We start from the raw sequence: 26,146 nt of genomic DNA on the forward strand, positions 1-26,146 counted from the left end.
ACAGTCAGCTGGCTACATCCATTTGTGCATGTGGCCGCCGACTGGCCTCGGCGCCGTTTGAAAGCCAGTGTCTGTTGAGTCCCAAATTGTCTCCCGGTTCAAGACGGAGGGGGATTTTTACAAAAAGAATTTCAAAGAGTCAATTGTGCAACAGTTCCTGATGACAACTCGTAAGAGCCAATATCCCGGGGAGAAATTACCCTCTAAGGAGCCATCGAGCATTTCTTGATTTCATCTGACATTCTAGGAGATGGACGGTCTTTCCCAGAGTAGATTAGTTAACCTCATACGGATGATGTTCACAGCGAGCCATCCGCCGGATGACCTCAATCAGTCTCAAAAGCGTCAACGCAACCACTCCATAAATCCAATCTAACGCTCCGTTCAAATAAGTGCTCCGATGCCAACGAACCAGAAAAGATTTATAAATGGATCCAGATGGGACTAAGGTCAGGGGACAAACTGTAAAATTATCATAAGTCTTGTATATAAAATAACCTTTGGTGACTTGTGAAGGCTGTGGGTAGCTGACAGCGTGAAAGTTGGCTTGGCGTTCATCGTGGAGACGACGCTCTCCGCTCAAGCTAGTCGTTCTGACGGGAAGTTGTGAAGATACAAAACAAGCAAGTCTGGCGTCGACTGTACAACTGGTCAAGTAGGGCGCCGCGTGGAGCACTGCTTCGTGAACAGGGCTGGCATTTTGGAAGAGTTTCATCGAGGGACGATTTTCAAAGACGACTACAACTAAGAGCTGCCAACTACAGGTGCAAAGGTCCCTCCCGTTTGTTGCGTGGCGTCCTCCCCCCCCCCCCCCTTAGACACATTGGTATCATCCGTAAGACAACGCTGGGAGATGTCTGTGAGGTATCGCTGTGGCATCGTGGACCAGCTGGTTGGGCTTAGGTCGACTGTCTTGCCCGTGTTTCTGTCTGTAGTCGGCGTCTCCATGTGGTGCGTCTGCCACCAATCCTGGCGATCTTTGTGTGTCCAGACCTCCGTGGTGTTGTTGTTCTGCAGATGACGCTCCCTTCTCCTCCTTCCACTCCGCCTCCTTCTCTCTCTTTCCCTCTCTTAAACTCTCGCTGACCTCTCGAATTCCTCAGATGTGCCTCTTCATGTGTAGTGCCAAGTGATCCGACCGCGAGAAGCACCTGCAATCAAAGAGAGACAGAGAGCAGCTTGTTAGCGGCGCGCTTGTTTCACGGGCGGAGCTAAACGCTCCCGTTAGCTAGCGAGTGCTGAGCAACTAACGCACACGCAATTAGTATATGTGTAACTAATTGATAATCAGCAATTTTCAGCAGCGGTCCTAATGACTTCAGCTGCGCCATGAATAACTAGGAGCCCGCAGATGGATCAGTTGAAACAGCATGGAGTTGGGGGGGGGGGGTTTGGTACAGCAACAGGCAAACATGTGCTGTAAAACGATAGCTAAATTAGGCGAATGGAACGCCTCTCATCTGAAATCAGCCTTGCAGGATTGCGAGGGCAGCACCGCGAGATGAGAAATTAAATCGCTCTCGCCAGTTTCTCTTCTTCTGCCAGGGCTTCAAAAAATGTTTGATTATTTCAAAACTGATTGCCGCAAATTGATAGAACGCGTGCTTTCAGCTGGCGTTTTTGTTTATTAGCCGCATTGAGGAGCAGCCGTGTTTTCCATCAATGCCAGATTAACGTTTGCGCCGTGCGCTCCGTTGAGCTAACGCCGCAGCTACCGCTCCCTCAGAGGAGCGCCATTCAAAAAGCATGTGTTGCTTTCTTTTCTTGCTAATTGGTAGCTGCATGTTGTGGTGATTAGCACGTTTGGAAATATTGGAGCTGGAGACTCGTTTGGAAGTTTTGCGAAGTGGTAATCATGAAAGACGGAGTAAGACGCCGCCGGATCGCTAATTCCTCTACGGAACCTTTTGGAGGGAAGGTTTCGTTGTTCCAAAACGAGAATTGATCTGAAAGGGAACAGCTTTTGATTGCATGATTGTAGTCTGATAACGGTTCTCGTCGTGCCTCTCAGAACTGACATAAACCAACGTGAACCGACGTGATTCCGGTGCTGGAGTCACGTCGCCCCCAACCCCCCCCCTGCTGTGGCGGAGCTCAGTTTTAGTTTGTTGTTGTTGACGCCACTTTCAGATTGGCTGTTCCCACTGAGACACAGGCGACTGTCTGAATGAATCAGTGTGAGGCCAGGAAGGGGGGTTGTGTGTGTGTGTGGGGGGGGGGGGGGGTGGCACTGTGATGAGCCACCAGTCATCCATCTTACTGCCACACCTGCATGTGTGTGTTCATGTGTGTGTCCATGTGTGTGCGTGTGTGCTCATGTGTGTGTGTTCATATGTGTGTGTTCATATGTGTGTGTGCGTCGCTGCCAGACAGATGGTAAAGTATGAGTCACGACTTGGGGGCACGACACCAGCTGGCACATCGTGGGTCTGTCTCCTTCCCCCACGCCCATCCTCACCCCCCACCCCCACCCCGTCTTCTCTGTCTCCCCTTTTCCTTCATCTCAGCAGGGTGTGTGTGTGTGTGTATGTGTGTGTGTTGGGCTGGAGGGGTTTTGATGGCTTGAAATGCATGACAGAGGTGGGCATGAATTAGGGGTGTGCCTGCAGCGTGGGTGTATGGTGTGTGTGTGTGTGTGTGTGTGTGTGTGTGTGTGTATGTGTGTGGGTGTGTGTGGGGAGTGGGAGGATGGAAAAGGGTGGAATATGGAATACTGTATTTACTGTCTGTCCAGATGAGACCTGCCAGAGACACACACACACACACACACACAGATGTACACACACACACACACACACACACACACACACACTCTCATTAAATCAGAGTACCCCGGTTGAGGGGGTTTCTTTCTGTGCTCTCATAATGAAACTCTACATGATTAAAGGAGGGATGTTTTTAAATCTTAAAGATGTGGATTATCAAACTTGTCCAGTATTGATCAAACATTTAAAACATTTATTTCACTTTTCAGGAAAATAAAGAACGATGCTATTTCGGTGCTAAAATACAATTTAAAAAAGCACATTCCGCGAGTCAAACATTGTGGAAATGACCTTTGACCCAACGGTTTCCACCTGGAGGGCTTTAACATAAATATGTGGATGTTCTGCCAACATTACCCAGAGATCCCAGAGGTGTGAGCGAGGCTCCCAGACAGAGGTGTGAACGAATGTCTGATGTCACATTTAAGGACATCACAATTAACGTATAATGAAGCTCAGCCAGAGCGACTAAAGATTTGAAGCAGATCCCACCTTGAAAGGATGAACCCGCACCTCTACGGCTTCATTCCATCCTGGTTAGAGGTCTGCCTCTCCGGGTGAGAAACCCAGCCACCTCTCTGATGTGGAATACGTCTTTAAACGGATTTGAGCTGCGAGTAACGGCTCTGTCAATGTTCAACAAATGTGAGCACCCAAAAAAGTGTAAATTAATATTCTATACCAGTGGTGTGTGATGGCGCTAATGGATTCCACTGGAATTTCACACCTCTGTCCCAGTGTGAACGCTGCCATCAAATCAAGGCCAAGCGCTTCCGTGTGAGGATGCACTATTAATACGTTGCATGTGGATCAATGTGTGTGTGTGTGTGTGTGTGTGTGTGTGTGTGTGTGTGTGTGTGTGAGAGCGTCCTGTTCGATTCCCTGTGACAGAAACAGGCTGCATCTTGCATGTTTTGCAGCATTAGGAATCCTGCTAGAATGCTTTTAAAAATGGGTCAGCACCAAACACATTTCAGGTGTTACCAGCATCTAGTCACACATTTTTACTAAACCAAACTGCACAAAACACAAAGCGGATGCGTCGCCCGCTGTTCTGGAGGAACTACTTCAAATAACCCTTGGAAATAGAGGAAGAACACATAACGGGAGGAGGAGACGTGTGTGTTGACAGACCTGTCACAGTGGTTGCACTTAAAAGGCTTGGCGCCGGTGTGTTTGCGGTAGTGCCTCGTCAGCTCGTCGCTCCGGGCGAATCGCCACTCACAGCCCTCCCATGAGCACTTGTATGGCTTCTCACCTGGGGGAGAGTGAAACACACATGAGCACCTGTTACCCAGCTCATCCTCCAATCGCACGACTTGTGGTACACGCTAATGCAAAAAAAACAACAAAAAAAACATCCTCCTGAATCCAAGCATGCGGCGCATCTTGAAGTCATTCAGCCTTTTTTTATTTATTTTTTTAACGGTGAGACGATTCTGCCTCCCCTTCAGTTTCTTTCTTTTTTTTTAATAAAAAAGAAAAAGGTTGGTGTTTCAGGAGTGAGATGGAGACGCTCCCACCGGTCTGATATCCCGCTGAACACGCAGAAGACGAGCGAGAAGTGGAGCAAAAGAAGAAGAGGATGAGAAAGGAAGGGGATTAGAAGCAAGGTGGATGAGGGAGTGAGAAGAGGAGTGGAAAAAGGAAAAGTGGAGTAGGAGAGAAGTGCTGCAGAAGTGGATTAAGGCAGGAGGAGCCCAGCGGGGTGGTGGTGGGGGGGCGATAATTAGGCCAGTCACACGGTGTAATGGTGAGGAGCCACAATCTGCCAGCTGCGTCCAGCTCTGGAAATGTCACCTGCATCCGTCACATCCAATCTGGAGCGCTGGCTGGCAACTGGAGCACCGGGACGGTGACACACTGACACCCCCTCGCCCCCCCAGTGGCTCTGGCACAAAGCTTCATTATCAAATGGGATTTCATTGATGGATCGGCTGCCCCCTGATGATGAGCGTGATGGAGAAGAAGCTTGTGGAAACAGTATTTGTAACAGCTGTTGGAGAATTTCCACCAATTTTGTGGAGATTTGGTCAAGGTGGGAGGGGGGAGGGGGCAGAGGCTAAAGAAATCAATAATGCGTTAGAGCCAAGTATGTGTTGTTCCACTGTATTATATGCCACCAACCTGACCTGCAATTTCCTGGAGAAGTTGTCCTCCAATGGAACGCTGATCGGTTCAAAGGGAGGGGCCAAAAAAAAACAACCAATAGCCATCTCCCCATGTGACCTGGAAAACCACTTCCTATCAAACGCATTGCTGAACGCTGCGCTGAGGAAAGGATGTAGGAGATTGAATTCATCCCCTAGTAAAATAAAACCGTGTTCCTGGTAGAGGCAGAGCCAGGAATTAGCCCGGTCCCTGTCTGTACGTATTCCTTCATGCTGCCTCGCTAAACACTGGAGCAGCAGGTCTGGGCCATCCTGCTCTGGCCAATGAAATTCCCAGGAGGCTGGGATGCCTGAATGTGTTGCCTAGCAACGGGAGCAAGGGGGCGGGGTGTGTGTGTGCGTTTGTGTGCGAGGAGGAGGGGGGCACTGAAACATGAGGAGGCAGTAGTCATTGCATCTGGCTGGATCTGGCAGCGGCACGCCGCCATGCCACTGGCCAATTACCGAGCACGCTGGCAGAGTACGGAGGCAGTTGCCTAGCGACGGTAACCGTAGTGCTGTACGGGGCAAGGGGAGGGGGGGTTCTAGTGGTGCTGGTGGTGGTAGTGGTGCAGGAGGCAGGAGAAGCAAAGCTGGGAGGGGGGGTGACTAAGAGACCAGAGCCTGCAGCAGTACATAACCACTCAGCTAGGGACTCCTCCAACGATACGCCGCCACGTTGCCAGGCAACAGCGCCCCCTCCATCGCCAACACGGGCAAGCGGAACAGGTGTACGCTCGCCTTCAACGCAAACACAAACCCGAAGGAAGGAGGTCACTTTAAAACTGCCATCAGGGATTTTAATCCACGTGGATTAGCCAGTTTCATCAGAGTAATCTGATTATGCTCTGTTACTTCTGGATTAGGCCTCTTGTTAAACATATTCCGATTACGAAGCTAAGTGGATTATTTCTTATTCAGATTGAAAATGTTTACATTTATAATTACACAGAAAAATGATGTCAAATCAAAACTGTTTTGTTTTTTTTGTGTTTTGGACTATAATCAAATTGGTAGTCTGATATCCCTCATATGCAATCTGATAACCGGGTGTTTCCCGAGTCGCTGTAATCCAATTACTTGTAATATACAGCTTCCGAACGCTCACATATACGCACACACTAGCATTGTGTCAGCCTCTCAGGTGCCAACGCTCCACGTAATTTCATTCCCTCCATCAGCTGGAAGAGACGCTGGAGGCTGCGCCGGGTCTCCAGGTCATTAGAAGGAGCCTCGCAGGGCTCCGCCCACAACGGGTACCGACCAATGAGAATGAGAGGAGGATAGGACGGGGTTAAAGAGGAATGTCCACAGATAGAGGAAGAGGAGGAGTCGTGTGAAAATGACTTCCGATCAGAAAAGACATTTCAAATTTATGCCTCTCTCAGTGTTAGGAGAAGCTGCAAATGCTAACGGTGGTTAGCAAGAATGCTAATATTACTTTGCTATAGCTGATAAAACCGGCCTCGATGAAATTTTGACTGACTGGGAGACAGAAACAGCCAAAGAGAAGACAGGAGTAGGGGAGGATTGTTACCAACGACACCACCTGAGCTAACCACACCTCGCTATTAGAAAAGCGTTGCCCCCCCCCCCCCCCCATTTGAAAACCTTAAAGAATGTGGGCCAGAACCTGCCATTGCAAATTCAGTAAACTCTTCCTTTTCCCAAAAATAAAAACACAAGATTGAATTTCAATCTCAGGACATCTGTCCAATGACATCCTGTGTGACTCGGGTAGCTAGCGGAGATGTGGCTAGAGTGGTGTGGCTAACGAGGGTGTGGCTAACGAGGGTGTGGCTAGCGGGGGTGTGGCCAGCGGGGATGTGGTTAGCAAGGGTGTGGCTAGTGGGGCAGGAATGCTGCCATCCTACAACTGGCCTGAAGGTTAATTTAGATTAAAAACACCATTCCTAAACATGTTGGCAGAGCTTTAAAATGAGAGGATGAGAGGAGGTAGAGGAAGAGGACGTGGGCTGAAAGATACGGTGAATGAAGAGAGAACTACAGGGAGGAAGAGTAGAACAGGGGAATGAGAAAGGAGGATAGAATAAGTGAGCAGTGCTCGTGTTCTAGCCGTCGCTTCACCCGGCCCAAAATCTAATTGTCCTATTCCTTATCTGCCATAAGCCTATTCACAGAGAGCTCTACAGGCCACCGTCATTCCCACTCAGCCCGTCTAATTCCAGATTAAATCATAGCCTTTTCTCCAGCAGTAATTTATGGAAATAACAACTAAGAAAAAGAGGATTTGAGTAATGACATCTTTAAACTTGTCAGGATAATGGCTCTGTGAATGGGGGGCCCGTGGCACTGCTGTCTCTCTCTGAAGAGGGTAGCTCTACTGTACCACCCCCCTCCCCATCACTGTCTTCATCCACTCTTTGTCTCGCTCTCTCCTCTCCTTCTGTCTTTCGGTGTAACTTCTGTGGGTTTTTTTTTCTTTTGTCGACATTCCTCGAGTTTCACGTTACTTGATGCTTTTTTCTCGGAACAGACAAGGATACACTGGCGGGGGTCTTCTTGGAACCGAACCCTTTATGGTGTGAGATGTTAAACTGCACCTCAGTGTCACTGATTCTAAGAGGTGACACCTCCCATGTTCTCAGGCAGTGTTGGCTCAAGAAACCATTGGCTGATCAGCTGATTAAGGGTTGGAGTCATTAGCTTGAGATTTGTTGCTTAAACTAAATCCATATTAAATCATTGTATTACATGGTCTTGTGGATTCTAGTTTGTCAACATTCATTTGGAAGTAGAAGTTGAACTGATGTTGTTGCCCGTTGATAAGCCAGCCAACAGGATCCGTTTGGACATCAACATGACCGCCAGCAGCTAAATTCATGTAAATCTTTCCAAAAAGTTGTTCAGTTATTTCACTTTGGACCAGAGTGGCGGAGAAGCTGCCAGGACCTCCTGGCATCCTGGACCTGTGCTGCTTCCAACGCTAAAAATAACGAGTTGTGACCCCTGATAAACTGGCACTGGTTCTCCAGAGCTGGACCGGTTGGCCTGGAGTGGAACCGGGGAGCCTGTGGACACAACACACCAGGGAAACCAGTGGTGCCTTCTTGCCCCTTGTTCCAGGAGAACCCACAGTGTAGAACCAACAGTGTAGAACCCACAGTGTAGAACCAACAGTGTAGAACCCATAGTGCAGAACCCACAGTGTGCACAGCTGGGGGTAGGATCCCCCACACTCATTGACAGGTTGATTTTTCTCATCTTCACGTGAACTACAAGCGAGGCGGAGCCAGGAAACACATTGCACGTCTGGAGTGATGCTCCGGTGGTCTGTCAGCTGTTACGGTAGAGATGTAGGCGGTCTGAATCAAGACAATCACATTTAAGTCCTGCTAACTGGATTTAGCATGATGGACGCTTGTAGCTATACCTCCACCGACTGCAGCGCATTCAGAAGCAGCTACGCGTTAGCCCAGGTGCAGACTGTAGCCCACAATGCATTTCATTTTAAATGCTGCCTTTCACATCTCGTTATGCCATTGAATGCATCTCTTAGGGCAGTGGTCCCCAACCTTTTTTGCGCCACGGACCGGTTTCATCTAAGACAATATTTTCACAAACCGGCCCCCATTTGCTCAATAATTGTTAATGATGCCAGGACGGCTGTAGTCTAATATAAAATCACTGCAGTGGTTTTATGTAAAATGCAGACATCAACTGACAATAAGCAACCTTTTTTTTTTTTATAAATGGATAATCAACATTTCTGTAAACGAAATAATTATACGAAATCTTTTCTTCTATTCCTTTCGGCTTTTCCCTTCAGGGGTCGCCACAGTGAATCAATTGCCTCCATCTAACCCTGTTTTCTGCATCCTCTTCTCTCACACCAACTCCCTTCATGTCCTCTTTCACTACATCCATAAACCTCCTGTTTGGTCTTCCTCTAGGCCTCCTGCCTCCTGGCAGTTCAAAACATAGAAATAATTATAAGAAATAATTATAATAAAAAAACTTGATTCAAGTGACGGCACTGATGAGGTTTATTTTGAAGTATAGCAACTTACGATCAGTGTATTTAACGTAGGAGAAATACTGATCGTTTCTCTTTAAAAGAGTGAACAAGGCAATCAAATAATAATAATAATAATAATCAGAATTAATGGTTGGGGACCGCTGATCTAGGGGCAACGGGAGACAATGACACCGGAAGTGTGTTCCGGACGTCCGTTCTACTGCGTAGTTTGGTTCTGTTTATGGTCACTGCAGAAAATCCCTCTTCACAGAGATAGGAAATGGAAGCAGGTGATCTCAGTATATTCTGCTTTGACTTTAATCCAGAACACTGGCGCATTTGTAGGCGCTTAATTTTGAGGGGTAATGGCTGGTAACCTGTCACGTGACCAAGACCTGTCAACAGGCACAGACGCACGCGTTTGTTTGTGTGTCATTCCGCGAAGAAGTTCCTTTTCAAAATAAAACATCTTTGGACAGCTAATCAATAAAAGAAAAGAAAAATTCAAACGTTCTGTGCCACCCTGTTGTGACCCGGTACCTAATGGCCCGCAAACCCAGTACCGGGTCGCGATCCAGTGGTTGGGGACCGCTGTCTTAGGGGACAGAGAGCCCAATTATTTTAAAAGGGATTCAAATGGAGATTGCTCACACCAGCTGAATTAGCATTGCATTAGCAGTGCAGGGTGTGAATGGGATGTGATGTACGGGACGCCGAACCCTAACCCTGTTAATTAATAAAGGCACACACAGATGCTGCACACTGGAGTCAGCCTGACCTTCCTCCAAAGATTAGAATCAAAAAAGCATTTCTCAACCTCCTTCCAGCCCTGGCACCTGGATCTAAACCCATTTAAAAATGAACGCTCTGCATTATTCATCACCCTATTAGCACTTGCGCTAAAGCAGGTAGCTTCCATCCCCTGATGAGAACCACTGACTTCTGGAGCGCACAGAGGGCAGGGGGGGGCCTGAATAAACGAGAAGACGGCAGCCTATTCAGGTCAATCCATCCATCAGGGGGCAGGTCCTCAGACGGAGGCAGCTCCTCGACAGGGTCTGAGTGGTTTGGGATTGAGATGGAAGAGCAGGAGTTATGGCTCCCCCCGCCCACCGTCTGTCTTTAGAAGCACCTTGAAAGGAGGGGCCAGTCCTTATTGGCTCCAGCCAGGGATGCAGGGAGGACTAGCTAAATTAGAATTTACGTTTCTGATCATCTTGTGTACATTGCGTATCTGATCTGAGCAAGTTTAGTAGCAGCCCTCACATGTCGATGCTGAAACCAGCACACAGTTTATGTTTCTTTTGGGAAATCAGACAATCTCCCGAACACATCCACATAATTCTCCAGAAACTGTTTCATGTTGTATGCACGTGTGACCGCTCAAGGAGAAACCGATGGAAGACCAAAAAACAGCACTGAACCAAAGGGACTAAGAGTTTCACTTCCAGTAAGGACAAAAAATCTGCAATTTCAAACTGATAAAAGGCTTTTTAGTTTCTTTTTAATCCTCCATTTTTAAAAGACGTGTGCAAACTTCCTGTTCTCAACGCGCGGCAGCCGTTCAGCTTCGGGGTTGAGTCTTTTTAGAAATGAGTGTCAATCAACGTCATTAGCAGCTGGTGGCTGCCGTGGTGAGAGGTGACCTCTAAGCTCCTCCGTCAGAGGGTCACATGATCTATCAGACAACCGTGTGCTCATATTCACAGGCTATGACAGCTAACAGTGAGGTCTCACCTGTGTGTGTCCTCTGATGAGCCTTCAGGTGGGAGCTTTTGGTGTACACCTTCCTGCAGCCGTTGAACTGACAGCGGTGGATCCTCTTCTTGTTTTCAGGCAGCTCCCCGACCCCGATCACACAAGCGGTCGCCTCGTCTTCGTCGTTCACCCGCACAGGGAGAGCGTGCGCTGCTACCAGTCGTGCTGCGCTTAGCCCCACCTTCCTCGCCACGAGCTTCAGGGTAAGAGTCCCGTCAGCCGAAGCCGTCAGTGTGTGATTGGGTTTGACCAGGTGCCGGCCCAGTTCTGGTGATGATGGAGGTGTCAGGGAGGTGACGGCACTCAGCTGGGCCTGGTGGACGCCTTCCATCCCTTCTACACTTTCTAGGCCCTGGCCTTTGGATTTAAGGTCTCTCTTCATAGCACCTGTGGAGGGGAACGTCTTCAGGGTTGGGTAGAGGATCATTGGAGGTGGGCTTGGAGGCTCAGGGAGGCCGGGCAAGCTGGGGAGCAGGGCATCCGTCAGCTCTTCCTCGCCCTCCTCCTTCAGGTAGGCTGGAGTTAGAAGGCCGTCCAGGTCCTGATCGAAAAGCTCCGACAGACGCTTGGGCTCCGTCTGCAGGTAACGTTCCAGCTCCAGGCAGGTCTGCAAGAGAAAAGAGTCAGGACTGTCAAGGCTCAGGTTTAGACTGAATGCAGGTGTCTGGACTGCCCCACCCTCATGCTCAAATCCCACTTGGCAGCGTCAACAGTCAACGGATCATCCGATGTGCCTTTACACACTGTGCAGGGTGCCAGCTGTCACACAGATAGCCACAAGACTGTCAGGATTACCTGCAGCTCCAGCACGGTGCCTGATTACACACTGATTGATTGATCACACACTGATTGATTGCAGCCACTGTAGTGCAAAACGACCGGAGAGCAGGAGAAACGCTCCCGACTCCCGTCAAACAGCGATCTGTGAAGCTTACACCGGCTTCACTGAAGATAGGAAGATTTATTCAGCTGTGGCCACAGTCGCTTCATCCACATCACTCCAATCTCCTCTACCCATGGAGGGTAAATAAAGTGTTACCCCCCCCTCCATTACGAAGTCCATTACGACACGACACGCTTGCAAGAGTCTAAAGTGGGGAGGCAGAAGAAGGACGCTCCATGTCCCGGGATGAAGCGACTACATTGAGGCTCCTCAGGATCGTTGTGTTGGGCTTGTAGCAGCTAACCTGTTCTGACAGCTAAGATGGGGGGGGGGCTAGCAGCTTCGCCGGAGCGGGACACCCCCACTTCATTTGTGTGTAAATAGACAAGACACACCAGCTAGTTCCACGATCAGTAAGACGGCGGTACAGAGTGAACACCCCCCAACTCCACCGCCCCTTTTCTTGTTTACACCTTCTAAAAATAAAAGCACTTTTTCTTCGTTTTTTTTTTTTTTGGGGGGGGGGGGGTTGTCTGTTGCTAAGGGAGTGATTTCTCTGTAACTTGTCTTCTTCCAGGAACACAAAGGGTTTGCGTTAGCGACTGTGTTCAGTCCTCGCTCGCCGACAGCAAATTAAAACGCCGCTACAGACCAACAACGTGAAAACGACGCGTCCTACCTCCCCCCACCCCTCTGAACGCCAACACATTTTGGGTGTTTTGTTTTTTTGTTTTTTTCATGATGGCTTTCAAAGATAATTTCCGTCACGCACCATGTGACAGGTATCCCGTAGATGGCCGGCGTATCTCTGGATTAAATTAGAAGCTGTTCTTTCCCTTCGTCCGTCCTCACACCATTAAATAGACGGCGTTCCCAGATGATGATGAAAACTATGTTGAGAAGGATTTTGAGGGTGTTTTGAAAGGAAAATAACCCTAACCCGCACACCTTGAAGCCCTCCGGTTGCCATCCTCCCTTCCTAGCTTTTCCTTTTCAACCCTCCCCTCCTTACCTCACCCTATCGATTCCCCCAAAATCACCATTTTCTCACCCTTTTCTTTCACCTCATTGTCGTCTCCTCCTGTCCCAAGGTGAGGACTAATTATCCGCTAAAACCAGCCGGTTAAAGAGGGCTTTATTCAGCAAAACGCTTAGGACCGCAAACCGTGTGTGTGTGTGTGTGTGTGTGTGTGTGTGTGTGTGTGTGTGTGTGTGTGTGTGTGTGTGTGAGGCAGAGATAGTTCAAGGGAGTGGAAAAGAGGATAGAAAAGGATAAGTGTGAGGAGGGCTGAGCGGGGAGGAGCGAGGGAGCGAAAGAGGGACAAGGTGAAGACGGCGGGAGAGGAGGGGGGAGTCAGGAGTGAAGGAAGGTGCTGACTTCATTTCCTCGGCGGGGGGCCGATCCGTTTTGGAAGTGTGACATTTGGCAGAACAGGATCCTGTCAGGGGGCAAAGCCACAGGCCTCGTGCACCAACGCACACGCATGCACACGTAGAAGGGCGTCATTCACACACGCTAATGTCGGCTTACAGCGCGCCGCCGTGCTAGGACGTGTTTGGACACGGGGCTGCCAATGCATGCACACGCACATGCGTGTGCTGGGTGTGCACTCGTGCAGAATACAGGTGATGGGATGGTTTCCTTTCCATTGGTCTTTCTCCTTCATTCCTCCCATCACTCCATCAAGCCCTCACCCCTCCTCCTTCCTCCCCCAGGTGGTGGCATTAACATTGTGAGAGAGAAGGTCACACAGGTGATGGGGGGTGGTGGGGGGCTGCCGTGTGTGCAGGGCACGCGTCCGGAACTGGATGTGGTTGCATGCAATCATGCTAGGTGAGAATCTGGAGCCAAAAAGCATCGCACAATAGCCAGGATAAAGGAGAGCTGGTGGCCCACTTTGGCTGCTGGACTGACGCCGGTCTCAGGAGCCAACATCAATTTGCTCTGCATGAAACCCGGGTCCAATTCCTGAAAGGCTTTTGGGATGATTCCTTCACGGGAGCCAGGATAAGCTGAGACAATCCAGCGGTCACTCCAGCGGCCCCCGATTCTGAGGGGAAAATGCAGACTGAAGGCAAACGCGGTAATCCGGGACAGTTTGTGAACGTGCTGGTGCTCCTCTGAGGCGTTTTAGACCGAAGTCTGATTCACCGTCACCAGACGAGGGCGGAGCAAAGAGACAAGAACCAATGAGGCTTTCACACCAGTTTGTCGACCAGGGAAGCTCATGACCCAGCATGCATCATTCCACCTGTGAGAACTGTTAATAACTGTTCGTAACTGTTCATAAGGTATCACATCTCAAAGTCCAGCAGGTCGACCCAGAAATAATTCACTCCTGCATTTCATCATGTGAAGGTGAAGTTTCTCCTCCCTCCTCCTCTTCCTCTCCTCCCTTCCTTTCAGCGGGGGCCCTCGCCCTGGCAGCTGATCCTCTCGCCCCCGTCACATTTGGCCCTCGCCGAGCCTCCTGCCATCACCATCAAAGAGCAGGCTGCTTCCCAACTGTTAGCACCCCGCTACGTGGCTAATAAAAAGCTGGGGTTATAAATATGAACAGAAGAGCATGCATAATGCCCTAAAGGAGGGGCCCCCAAACACCACTAAACAGATAAATGGAACGGGGCGGATACGGCTCATTAATTTAGGATAACCGTGATTAGTTTTACAGATGCTGTGATAGAGACAAGATGCTATGAATAATATTCACAGCTGATGATAGCGGGGTTGAAAAGGGCAGGGATATAACAAGGCCGCGAGCAGGGGAGGGGATGTTTTGAAAGATTACCCATGATTCCTTTCAACACTTTCCTTGAAGGCGTTGCCACAGTTGGGGATCCTGAAACCTGGATTCTCTTTTTCTGAATCCCCTATCGTCAACCAAGGGGGGGTGTTTCTCCATCCAAGCCTCGGTTGTTGTTTTTTAAAAGCGTTCCTCTCCTCCTTCGCCGCCACACGTTTAATTGACAGTAAGTTTATTGCTGCTTTCGTTCCTTTATTGAAATCACACATGGTCTCCGGTTACGGGGAAGTAAAAAGGGTTCTGGTTGCGATCCACGGGATGCGAATGCAATACGAATGCGACACCGACTCTGATTAAAACCCCTATGAGGAATTAATCACAGTGTGGCCCCCGCAGGGGAGGGAACACATCAGGATCGCATCAACGGGAGAAGCAGAACCAAACCGCTCGACTGTTTCATTTATTTTTTTCTTATTCTTTTTCATTTCATTTTTATGTCTTCCCGTTTCACTCCGGCTTCTTTACAGTCGTCTATTTGAAGCTGGGGGGTGGGGGGGGGTGGCACTCCATTCCGACTGAGGTCTTGAACAAAGTGTTTGAGCGTATCCACGTCCCCCCACCCCCATCGATCCGCTGGGCCGGGCCTTAGCCATCACTTTGAGGTGACGGCTAAATGGCCGGTGGCCCCTGGGCGGGGGCCACCCTCGCCACCTCGACGGCGGCCGCTGTGTGTTTGCGTCCCGCTGCGTCATCGATACCCGATGACACCCCCGCTGGAGCTCATTAACGACGACAGCCGACAGAGATGCTAATCAAGAGCTTCACTGAGCAGTACTTACACAACCCCCCCCAACCCGAACACACAAACACACACACACACACACACACACACACACACACCTCCACAAAGCACCCCTTCACTCTAAGCCGCCCTTCAGGGGCTTTCTCCTTCTTGTTCCTCGCTAAGGCTCCGCCCCCCCACCCCCCGATTGCAGACTCCTTGGAGAGCGACGTGGCGTCACCATGGGGAGCCTGCCTACAGGGTGGGGTCAGGGCGAAGGGTGTGGGGCGGGGCGGGGCGGGGGGGGGTAATGCTACATGTTCCTCAACACTGATCTGAATAAAGCATCCTGTTCCTCCCCAACGGAGGGCACAGCAGGGGGGTGCAGTTTGGCCAGGAGGGACCCCGGAGCTCCTGATGGGGGGCTCCTGAGTAGCGGAGGCACTAGAGACATGAAGAGACAGGGCCGGGGGGGGGGGGGGTGCAGAGAGGAGCTCATTCATCTCCCTTACTGGGGGGGGGGACAGACACCACAGAGACCAGGTCTCACACGCAAAGACTTCAGATTAGTGAGTTCAGTTTGACGGGAGGGAAGGAGTGAGGAGCACCTCCCCACGTAAGCAAAAAAAACTTGAAATGAAGAGGGCGATAAAGGCGGGGGGGCAGGGGGGGGGCGACTCGACCAGCGGCTCGTCTCTCACCTCGCTGCAGATAAGGAGCCGTGGAAACAGCTTAATTACACACACGGCCTTATCGGGCGACATTAGCCTCACGCTAATAATCAGGTCAGCCGTCAGACCCTCCATCAGAGCCGGGCGACGCAGCCCCACCCCTCAGTGGGGGGCTGGGGGGGGCTTCCAGCTGATAACACGCTGCCAGTTGTTAAAGCACAAACCGCTGACGGAGTCTGAGGGAATAAAGTCGTTGGGTTGTAAACCTGACACACACTCCATTCTGCTCTAACACACTCCTGGCACGACAGCAAATGCAATTCTGTGTGTGTGTGTGTGGGGGGGGGGGACTCGATGCCCACATTTACATGTTAGGCTTAAGCCGTGGCTTTAATTTAACGCTCAGTCTTCTGCTCTTGGACACGGGGATTGAACCTTTCTTTTTACGGGATACTGTAAGGTCGAGTTGGGCATGAAATGTCCTCGCCAAAGCAGGTTTGTGCGACACGTTGGGGTGTGTATGTGTGCGATGGGTGTGCGTGTGTGTGCGTGTGCGTGTGCGAAGGAGGGAGGGGGTTCAAAGTAGCTTTCATCTCGCGGGAAGCAGCACTGATGGAGCACTAAGAGGGCCGACAAACCTGCTGACCTCTGCTTAATGGAGCAGAAACACATTCCCCCATCGCCGTCTCCAAGCAGACACAACAGAGAGCACACCGACATCATGGCCGACATGAGGGACTCCCCCCACCCCCGTAACACTACAGACGCCCCCTTCAGGCCTTTTTCGCAGTAGGAGATCTAGACAGACGTATCGGGGCAAGAAAGGTGACATTTACATCTGAGTGGTTCTGCTTTCTGATGTTCTGTGTTGTAGTTTTCCCGACGTTTTGGAGCCACTGGCAGACAGGTAAAGGTTTCAGGGACAATCCAGGAAGTAGTCGAGCACAGATTGACTGATTTGTGGCCCTCATTTCCTGTCTCTACGTGAAACTAAAACAACATGGACACATCTTAAGAAGTCCTCCCCTTAAACTCGAACTGATGTCGTTTGGACAACCCATCCAGATAAGGTACACCACACGCACCAGGGATCCTCCGGAGTCGCTCGACCAGCACACAGATTGAACGGCGGAGATGGGCGACCTTCAGAGCGACCTTCAGAGCGACCTTCAGGGCGACCTTCAGGGCGTTAGGACGTGATTCAGAGGCCAGAGGCTCGGCTACAACAAGTGAATGCATATAAAGACCTCTGGGCTCCATCTAAAGAGCGTGGAGAGCCTTTGTTCTGGTATTAAGTGGAGGGTGGGAGAGGTGAGGGTGGGATGGGGGGGCAGAGGATACATCTTGAGACTGAAGGAGATGAATGATGGAGGGGAGGAAGAGATGCAGAGGAGGGAAGAATAGGAAGGGATGGAGGATGGGGGGTGTGGGGGGTATAATCCCAGAACTGGAGCTGTTGCACTCGCTGGGGGTGGGGGGGGCTCTGTCTCTTATTAACTAGATTTGGGTGAGCTGCTGTTTGTGGGTGTGAGAGTCGTCGCGCGTCAGAACCCCCCCTAATCTAATCAGGAGACTTTCAGCACAGCATGTCCATACACACAGAGAGTGTGTGTGGCGTGTATGTGTGTGTGTGGGGGGGGTGCGTTGGCGACGACTCTGGTGTTCCACCAGGGTTAGCAGCTTGCAGCAGGATTTGGGGAGTCTGTGCTCCGGATGTGGGGGCCCCATTGTGTGAGGGTAGGCTGGCTAATCTTCGTCAGCGCACACAATGACGGGGGCCACAGCACGGGGGCCCTCGGCTGGAAACGGCGTGGAGAAACAAAAAGTGTGGCGAGCTGCGAAACGGAGAGAGAGGGAGAGATAAAGGGGACAGCCAAGCGGAAAACCTCTGCTTCCTCTTCACACGGCGCTGTCGGAGCGCCGCTCCGTGCCCCCCCCCCATCACGTCCAAGGAGCGTGAAGTGGAACCGTGGCGCCGTGCCCCCCCACCACCACCACAATGGCTCCTCCTACAAGCGTGTCGCTGCAGGTATGACGATCCGGTCATTACAGGTCAGTGGCTCCAGGTGGATTAGCTCGAGGTTGGGTCAGAGTGTGTGTGTGTGTGTGTGTGTGTGTGTGTGTGTGTGTGTGTGTGTGTGTGTGTGTGTGTGGAATCTGTCGTTACACGAGAGCGTGCACACACATCTCGGTGGCGACACGAGCACTCGGGTCCGTTCACACAGGAGGCGGGGCGCTGTCGTCCCGTCTTTATTCCCACGGCGACGCTTTCAAAACAAACCTGAAAGAAGCAGATTAGCCCAAGCCGCTTAAAAATACTGAGACGACTTTTAGCCGGCGCTCCTGCGGTGTGTTCCCCTCCAGAGGAGAGAGAGAGTTTAGGTTAGGGAGGATGAGCGGAGGAGGCCTGAACCCGTTCACCCCCCCCCCCCACTTCCAGCGGGAGGTGTGAGGGGAGCGCGAGGACTTTTCACCCCAATTTCATCCTGACAATGTGCGAGCGCTCCGCGGAGAGGGAGGGGGGCAGACCGGAGCACCAAGAAAGGTGTTATTTAACTCCAGTGTGTGTGTGTGTGTGTGTGTGTGTGTGTGTGTGTGTGTGTGTGTGTGTCCCCAAGCAGCGCATTCATTCGGAAAAGCGTGTGATTGTGGGGCAAAAAGGCGACGCCCGGAATAAAAGCTGCATATAGATTTGGGGTGGAGGTTTATAGGGTGTCAAATTAACACGAGGGTTCACTACAGTCACACCCCAATGTGCTCGGATGGAGATACACACACACACACACACACGCATACACACACACACACACACACACACATCATTGCACAAACAGGTATAAACCCAATAAAGTCTGTCTGCCGAGTGTCTCACGTCCCTGTCTACACACACACACAAACACACACACACGCACACACACACACGCACACACACACACACACGCACACACACACACACACACACACACACACACACACACACACACACACACACACACACACACACACACACACACACACACACACACACTTACAGACAGAGATACACACCAATGAAAATTATTGATGTGCTCTCTTATAAAACAGTGGCTACTCCCTGAAGGATTCCTGGCAACATCAAGGGCTGAAAATAGCTGCCGACCCAAATAAGTCCCCCACCCACCCACCCACCCACCAGAATGACGAAGGACCAGACCCCAGCCACCGGCGAGCCGCTTTATTAATGGGCATCAGCTTGTGATAAAATAACATCTGGGGCAAAAGATGGCGGTGGGAGGACGTGTCGGCTGGCCGCGCTAATGTTGGGATTGGAAGGAAGGGTTTGCTTCCTCCATGGGGGGTCGGATGGTGAAGGTTTGATGTGACGACGTCCGTTTGGGTTGAGTGACATCTCATTGGTGTCAAACACGAGTCCTGTAGTTCTCTGGGAGTGGGGGGGGTAGGACGTGAGGCGTGAACACAGATGTATTTTGGCAGCCGAAATCTTCATGATCACCAGGAGATCCATCTAATCAAAGGGTTGCCAGCCCATCATTAAAGCTAAAACACACACTGCTCTCTTCACACACCAGGACAGAACAATGGGAAGCAGAGGTGTGCTGTCACGCTGATGAATGGCTCCCCCCACAGGTCTCATTAAAGCACAGAAGGCCACTTACCAGGCCGTTCCAGGAGTTAAGCAGGACGTCTACCGCTGGCTTCACTTACAGGGTGTGTTTCTAGGCTTTGTGTCAAAATGATGTTTTTCCTCGTGACAAATTGTGCTTTCATGCTCTGACATGGAGGATAATCCCGATTCAAGCTGAATCCGCCTGGTTTCCAGGCTACAAGTTGTGTCTTAGTGAGACAACTTAGTCCTCCAGGGCTTCCAGTGATTGACTCTACATGACACACAGTTGGCTGCAGATATCAGTGTCTCTGGGGTAATTTAGGAGCCAGTTTCATCTTCCGTTGTATTTAGCATCAGTTACTGACAATGGGACACATCCTTTATCTATTTCTGACCGCCCATCCAAGTCCTGATCCTGGGTTTTAAAATATCTCTACCGACAGATTAAGATCAGGGTTTGAATCTGTCTGCACCAGAAGAAAAAAAAAAAGTATCGGCTGGACACGAGCGATCCAAAAACATCCGATTGTGCCTTCTGGAAATTTGATTAAATTCAAATGTCACCTGAGAATATCAAATACAGTCTGTTAGATATCCAGAGAGATAATGATACTTATTCAAGAAATGTTTGCGAGGCATCGGATGCAAGGGATGTGACAGATTTATGACTCATCGACCCACCGCTAATGGAAAGAAAAATAGCAAAGACGATGAGAAATCCTTGGAGAAAAGATGAACGCGTGAAGGGAGGGCGAGACTAAAAGCGGAAAAGGTCCCGGCGGCGGCTTTGGAGCGTTGAGCCGCAGCAGGTGGGCAATGCCTCTGGATGAGGTGCCAGACAACCACAGCTGAGTATTGAGGCTGGTATGCAGACACATGACCGCGTGGATACTCGCTAAACTTGCTGCCGCTTATGTAAGACGGAAGAAGTCCCACCCACCAGCAGAGCTTGCCGTGTCTTTGACGCCGGTGGGACGGGACATTGACTTTTACAAGCACCCAACCCTAAAAAAGTCAACAAGGCCGGACTGGCACTCCGGCCGTGATCTTCACCGATGACGGTGTTGCTTTATAAACTATCCAGCTGGATTGTGACGGCGCGTCCTTGGGGCTGTCACCTCCCAGAGCCCGGGGGCTGTGATGGATGAGAGGCTTCAGATGACAACAAGCAGCGGTGTTTACTCAGGGCAAATTGCCCTTGTCCCTCCCTTTTGTTCCTTTCTCGCTCCGTCTTTGGAGAGAGATGGTCCACATGGCCGGATCTCTGCTTTATGGATGCTAGGAGTCCCTTGGGTGGTGGTGGGGGGGTGGGGGTGGGATTAGCTTGTAGACTGACAGCTAAACAAACAAATAGGCCAAGCTGCTCTTCTTGCTTGCCAAGGCTGCCTAGCAACAGGTAGGCAGTAAGATGGGATGCAACGCTCGATATGTCGCGACCAGCAATGGATGTAAGTCGTCTGGACACAGTCGGACGTGTGGCCTTTACTAAAGCCAAAGAGATCCACAAACATGTGGGAAGGTTCGATGAACAGTAATGCTGTACAAACAGGAAGACAGACAGGAAGTGTCAGTCGATGTCTTCAAGTAGGCAAAATAAAATACATAAAGGAAATGCTTCCAGAGCGGATTAATGAACTCCGGCAGGATAAAACCCTAAAAACACAAAGTAAAACACGGCATCAGGAGGTCAGAGGCAGCTAGCCGTGAAATTACAGCAAATGTTCTAATTAGCAGCTACTTAAACACACATCTGCATACGTGACCACCCCGAGTGTGTGTGGTCAATTTGAGTTCATAGCCAGAGGTTTTCTGGCTTTGGACAGAGCCAGGTTGTCCACCGCACCCACTTCAATAGTCTATGCTACGCTAAGCTTTAGCACAATTTTTAACTGTGTGATTTGTGAGTGACCGTGATTGACGTTGTATAAATCCAGCATTCTGCTGAATGTTGAGCCGAACTTTCTTTTGCAGACGAACTGACTTTAAACGGAAGCAATCGAAAGAAGGCGGCTGCGACTTGGGTTGTCGGAGTTAAGTCAAAAGAGAAACCGCGGCAGAAAGAGATAAAGTGTGTGTGTGTGTATGTGTATGTGTGAGTGTGTGTGGTGACTCCGGAGTGTAAAACCAGCTCTCCCATTCTCCATCCTCCCGTGGTTGCCAAGTGGGATGGCGGCAGCGGAGCATGTCGGATCACTGTAAGGTGCTGTAACAGCTTCCCGATTTCGCCTCAAATGATGTGAGAATCATTGCCAAGCCATGTGTGTCGGTGTGAGGAAACCACGGCTCCTCTGCTGGCTGTTAATCAAACCTAGGTGGGGGGGGGGTGCAGCGAGCTCTGCAGACGGAAGCCATACATAAAGATGTGCTTGTTGGCCCCCCACCCCCTTCAGCCTCACACCCCTTCCCTCTATCGCTGACAGGCCCGTCACCAGAGAGTCAGACAAATGAATACTTCCTCCGACGCCGTCTCTTTCATCAGTGCTTCCAAGCTTTTCATCAACGCCCATAAAGCAGCAGCAGCAGCCCCCATCACGGGAATCGCCTCTCCGTTGCTTGAATGATGAGCCGGGGGGGGGGGGGGGCAGAGTTCACCAGCGCTCTTATGGTGGATGGATGTTAGTGGGTCAGAGGGTCGCTCACACATCTCATTACACAACAACACACAAAGTTGTGCACCAGAAATCAAAAATCCTTCAAATCAAAGCGGAAATCAAGAGAATTTTCTGCCGCCGTTTTGGGCAAATCTTTCTAGAATCAGGACGTGAACGAGGCTTCAGACGCGAAGCTTTCCAGCAGAGATGCGGCATTGTCAACCGACACACAAAGGCTTCCTTTCAAGCTCCTTGCGCATCATCGTCAAAGCCGTGTCAAATACGTTCCATTTCGCATCCGTCTTCCAGATCTCCTGACTGCCGTCGGTTAAAGGCAAGAACAACAATTGCTGCCAGAAATCAATTTCATATCTGAGCATCACGAGTTAGCACGAGCTCATCAGGACGTCTGGAGATTAACTCCACTCTGGTGTTTGAAACGCCGTCAGGAGGAGTGTCTTCTGTCCCACCATGCCGCTCCCCTACCAGCCAATAACCACGTTTGTCTTCCCACACCTGATTTCAGCAGGTCGTCGTTTTCCTGCCATCATTTGAAACGACATTTCAATAAAGCCAACGGGCGTGCAACAACGGAGTTCTTTGAGACAAATAAGATTAAGTCGCAGTTTGTCCTTCCGCCTCCTGCTCACGGGGGGAAACCGAGCTGCATCCGTTTCCAAGGATTGATTTCATTTTAATTTGCATAAAATTATGTCAAGCAGCAGCCAGGGAAAGGTCAGGGTGAGCATGTGATGTGTGCGTCTCCTTTAGCTCCGTATCTACATGAAGAGGCAACTGAATCCTGCGCTTACGCAACGGAACCTTGCAGAGATCACAAATCCATACCCGCGCTAATTCTATAAGGGGAGAGCAGGAAGAAGAGAATGGATGGAGGAGGATGGAGACGGGAAGGAGGGGGCGGCTGCTGTGTGTGTGTGAGAAAGCAGCTGTGGCCTACTGACGATTACATAACCTGCTGAGACACGCGCGCTGGCGCGCACGTACGCACACACACACACGATAGCATATGGATGCATATGGATCTTCACAGATTCTCTGCTGTCTTCCATCGCTTCCTTTTCCTTTTTTTTCTTCCTGCACTTGTCTGTAAGTTGAGAGAGAGGTCAGGAGTGCACCTTCAAACCCATCCACGGTTGACCTTTAACCTCTGACGACTCAGGACTCCACCTGTTCCTGGGGATGGCGTTCGCCTTTCCAGCTTCCTCTTCTCTCTGTCTTTCTGCATGTCTGAGCTGCGGCTGCTGCTCCTGGGGGGGTTGGGAGGTGGGGGGGGTGGGGTTGTGAGCCCACCGGACTGTGAAATGTGAAACCCTGCAGCGGCAGCGGTGGGGGTGTGGGGGGGGTGTGCGTGTGCTGCAACTTCCTCCACCCCTGAGCAGTCTGGGACGTGTGTGCGTGTTGTGGAGTCGCTAACGCTAGCCCCGTGGATGTTAGCGGATGCAGATGGAGGTCGCGCCGGAGCGCCGTGCGGCGCCTTCCATATATAGAAACCAGAGCCAAGTAAACTCCGCCCACATCCACATATAGACGCCGTGGAGGAGGAGCATGCAGACATTTTGCTTGAGTAGGCACCATCAGTGTGTGTGTGTGTGTGTGTGTTTGTGTGTCGAGCCCAAGGCTTAGTATGCGTGTTGGGGGTATGGAGTGTGTGTGAGGGTCATTTGCGGTGTCGGGTTACATCCGACCCATCAGGGTCAAGCGCTCCGGATGACGTTCAGTCCATCCAGTTCGGCCCCGCCGCCGGTTTCTGACCACGACCTGCCGTCTGTAACGGGGGCCAGTTCAGTTTGGCTCCATTTAATAATGGAGCCTCAGATTGGGACGGCTGGAACACTTTCCCTTCTTCACCCCCCCCCCTCCCCCTGTCATCCCCCATAATGTCTGCTTCATGCTGCACAGACACCGACAGGGGACACAGTCATCATTCTTCCCGCCGCATGTCAGAGAACCATTTAGGGGGCCGACTACAACGGCCCCCCTATCTCCCCCATCAGAGTCCATAAAAGCATCAGATTGTAAACTGTGCCTGGAATACAGAGGAGACGACTCAGCCGCAGCTGGAGACGGAGCGTCTGCCGCTTCATCATTCATGTATTCAGGAGGGGATCGGTTGGCGTCTCCGCCTCGCCGCGACGAGCGCAGCCGTCGTTTTGGGCGAACGTGGCCGCGCCGCCTTCCGCTAAACTTCTTGATGTTTGCTCAAGCGGTCCGCAGAGGGCCTCAGAGGTCAAAAAGGCTTCAGTAGGAGATGCACCTGTAGTCAAAGGGTGTCAGGTCGGATTTTGCATGTGTAAAATGTCCTTCGCCTTTTTGGAATAAACCGCAGCCGTGTGTAGGTGGCGTTTGACGGGCGTGAGAGAGAACCCGATGTCTCTCGCCACACGCAGCTCCTCTCCTCCATTTGGATTAGGTATTGATTCTGATATGAAGGCTGTGGTTGAGGTACGGGGGGGGGGTTGGCTGCATATGCTCCACGTAGGCCCCAGCAATTTAAAAATTTACTGACAGCGAAGAGGGGTGGGGGGGGTGACTTGTTATGAAAAGACGCGTCGGTGGCTAACAGTAGGATGCCAATTAGGCTGCTGGCCACAAGGAATGGATCCGTGGTCACGCACCGGCTTCTCTCTCTCTCCCATCCTTCCCCCCCCCTCCTTCAGGGTGCAAAGACGTGAGGGAAAGCTGAATCTCATATTGCAGGAACAATACAGGCATCAAATTTCCATGCAATGATTTTTTTTTTTTTTTTTTTTTTTTACAGTAAAAATGCAGCATGGAAAGAATCATCATCATCATCAGCACCAGCAGCAGCAGAAGCAGGTGGAGTCTTAATCCGGAATATAGTGAACATTAGAAGGAAGGTGGAGGCTTGAATGAGGGGTTCATATCATAAAAGTGCAGATTTTGAGCACATGAAAATAATTTTAAAAAATTAAAAATATTAAAGTCATAAACATGTTCAGGAAATTAGAAGCAGAAATAATAACGTTTAAAACCACCGGGCTGAGATGTTTGACACCGGCGCGGTTAAGGCCGTTTAAAGTGCGTCTCCGCGGGCATCCATCTCCATGTGGCCCCGTGCCCCCCCACCCGCCCACTCCCCACGCTGATTTCTCCACAATCATCCACCAAACTTAAATGAACGGCTGAGAAAACGTGGAAACGAACACTGCGCTGCTTTTTCTTTCACCACTGCATTTAAAGATGGAACAAACCAGACATGTTAGGGCATCTATTATAGAAGAGAGGTATGGGGGGGGGGGGACTTCTCTCCAGTCGGGGGGTGGGGGGGGTTCACAACTCAGTAATCGCAGGGAAGCGGATGTATTATTCAAGACCAATTCGGTCCCTATTACAGGATGCAGATCTCCATCTTCCCAAATCGCACCTGACAGCTTTATTACGCGCCGGGGTGCGTTCCAATCTAATCCACTTCACCGTCTCCCCGGAAACTTGTCAGATAGGAGTGATATAAAGCATCTCGTCTCATCATTTCTCCCTCCACTACACGCATCCACGGCTTCAAAGTTCACGCCTGAACCTCGGGTCCATCAAGCCGCGACTCTGCGTAACGAAGGACGCGCCGGCCGAATGTAAAGTTGGGATGTTACCTGCTGCCAGTTCTCCTCCAGAGACGGCATGGCGGAGAAGTAGCCGGTGTCGTGGACGAGCTGAAGTTCCTGAAAGATACTGTGGTTCGCCAACACATCCATGCTGCCGCTCGGTGATGGGGGAACGAGAACGGTCCGAGAGAAATGCGCCTCCTGTCGTTGCCTGGATCAGACCTCCGCATCCACTTCTGTCATATTAGTCCAGGAGAGGAGGTTGATTTCTGGCTGTAGCGGCTGGAAACGTGTCGGTTACGGTCCCTTTACCTGCGCGCATTATCGGAGTCGGTGCGTAAAAACAGATACTGGATGCGATGGAGGCTCCATGCGCATCCGTGTTGCCAAACTAGACACTGACACGGAGCCAAAGCAAGGGGAGTGGCTCCGTAAATGAGGGGGGCGTCGTTTAAACGTGTCAATCAACTGCTCATCTTCTCCATTTAAGGCGAATGGGCGGATGAGGGATTGTGTGAGCGGCGGCGGAGCGTGGAGGGGGAGGGTTTAGGGAGATCCGGCGGGCGCGATTGGCTCCAGAACGCGTCACTCCCGCCAAATATGGGCTCGAAAGGTGAGCTATTTATGGATGAGTAT

The 26,146-nt window shown here is 50.9% G+C and overlaps 1 protein-coding gene across 1 annotated transcript; it reads right to left on the reverse strand.

The window, feature by feature from the left end:
• Nucleotides 1–774: 774 nt before the first annotated feature.
• Nucleotides 775–25,794, reverse strand: LOC137591479 (Krueppel-like factor 7). The gene is made up of 4 exons (XM_068309505.1): nucleotides 25,559–25,794; nucleotides 10,632–11,259; nucleotides 3,900–4,023; nucleotides 775–1,151 (listed from the first exon to the last, which is right to left on the reverse strand). The coding sequence occupies exons 1-4, from the start codon at nucleotides 25,658–25,660 to the stop codon at nucleotides 1,100–1,102; spliced, it is 906 nt and encodes a 301-aa protein (XP_068165606.1). The 5' UTR covers nucleotides 25,661–25,794; the 3' UTR covers nucleotides 775–1,099.
• Nucleotides 25,795–26,146: the final 352 nt, after the last annotated feature.

The sequence above is a fragment of the Antennarius striatus genome, chromosome 24 (genome assembly GCF_040054535.1).
Source record: "Antennarius striatus isolate MH-2024 chromosome 24, ASM4005453v1, whole genome shotgun sequence".
Lineage (NCBI taxonomy): Eukaryota > Metazoa > Chordata > Actinopteri > Lophiiformes > Antennariidae > Antennarius > Antennarius striatus.

Coding starts and splice junctions, on each gene's coding strand:
- LOC137591479 (XM_068309505.1), bottom strand. CDS start 25,660: ATGGATGTGTTGGCGAACCACAGTATCTTTCAGGAACTTCAGCTCGTC. Junction 11,260..25,558: donor TGGAGGAGAACTGGCAGCAG/GTAACATCCCAA, acceptor TTTCTCTTGCAG/ACCTGCCTGGAGCTGGAACG. Junction 4,024..10,631: donor TCATCAGAGGACACACACAG/GTGAGACCTCAC, acceptor ACTCTCCCCCAG/GTGAGAAGCCATACAAGTGC.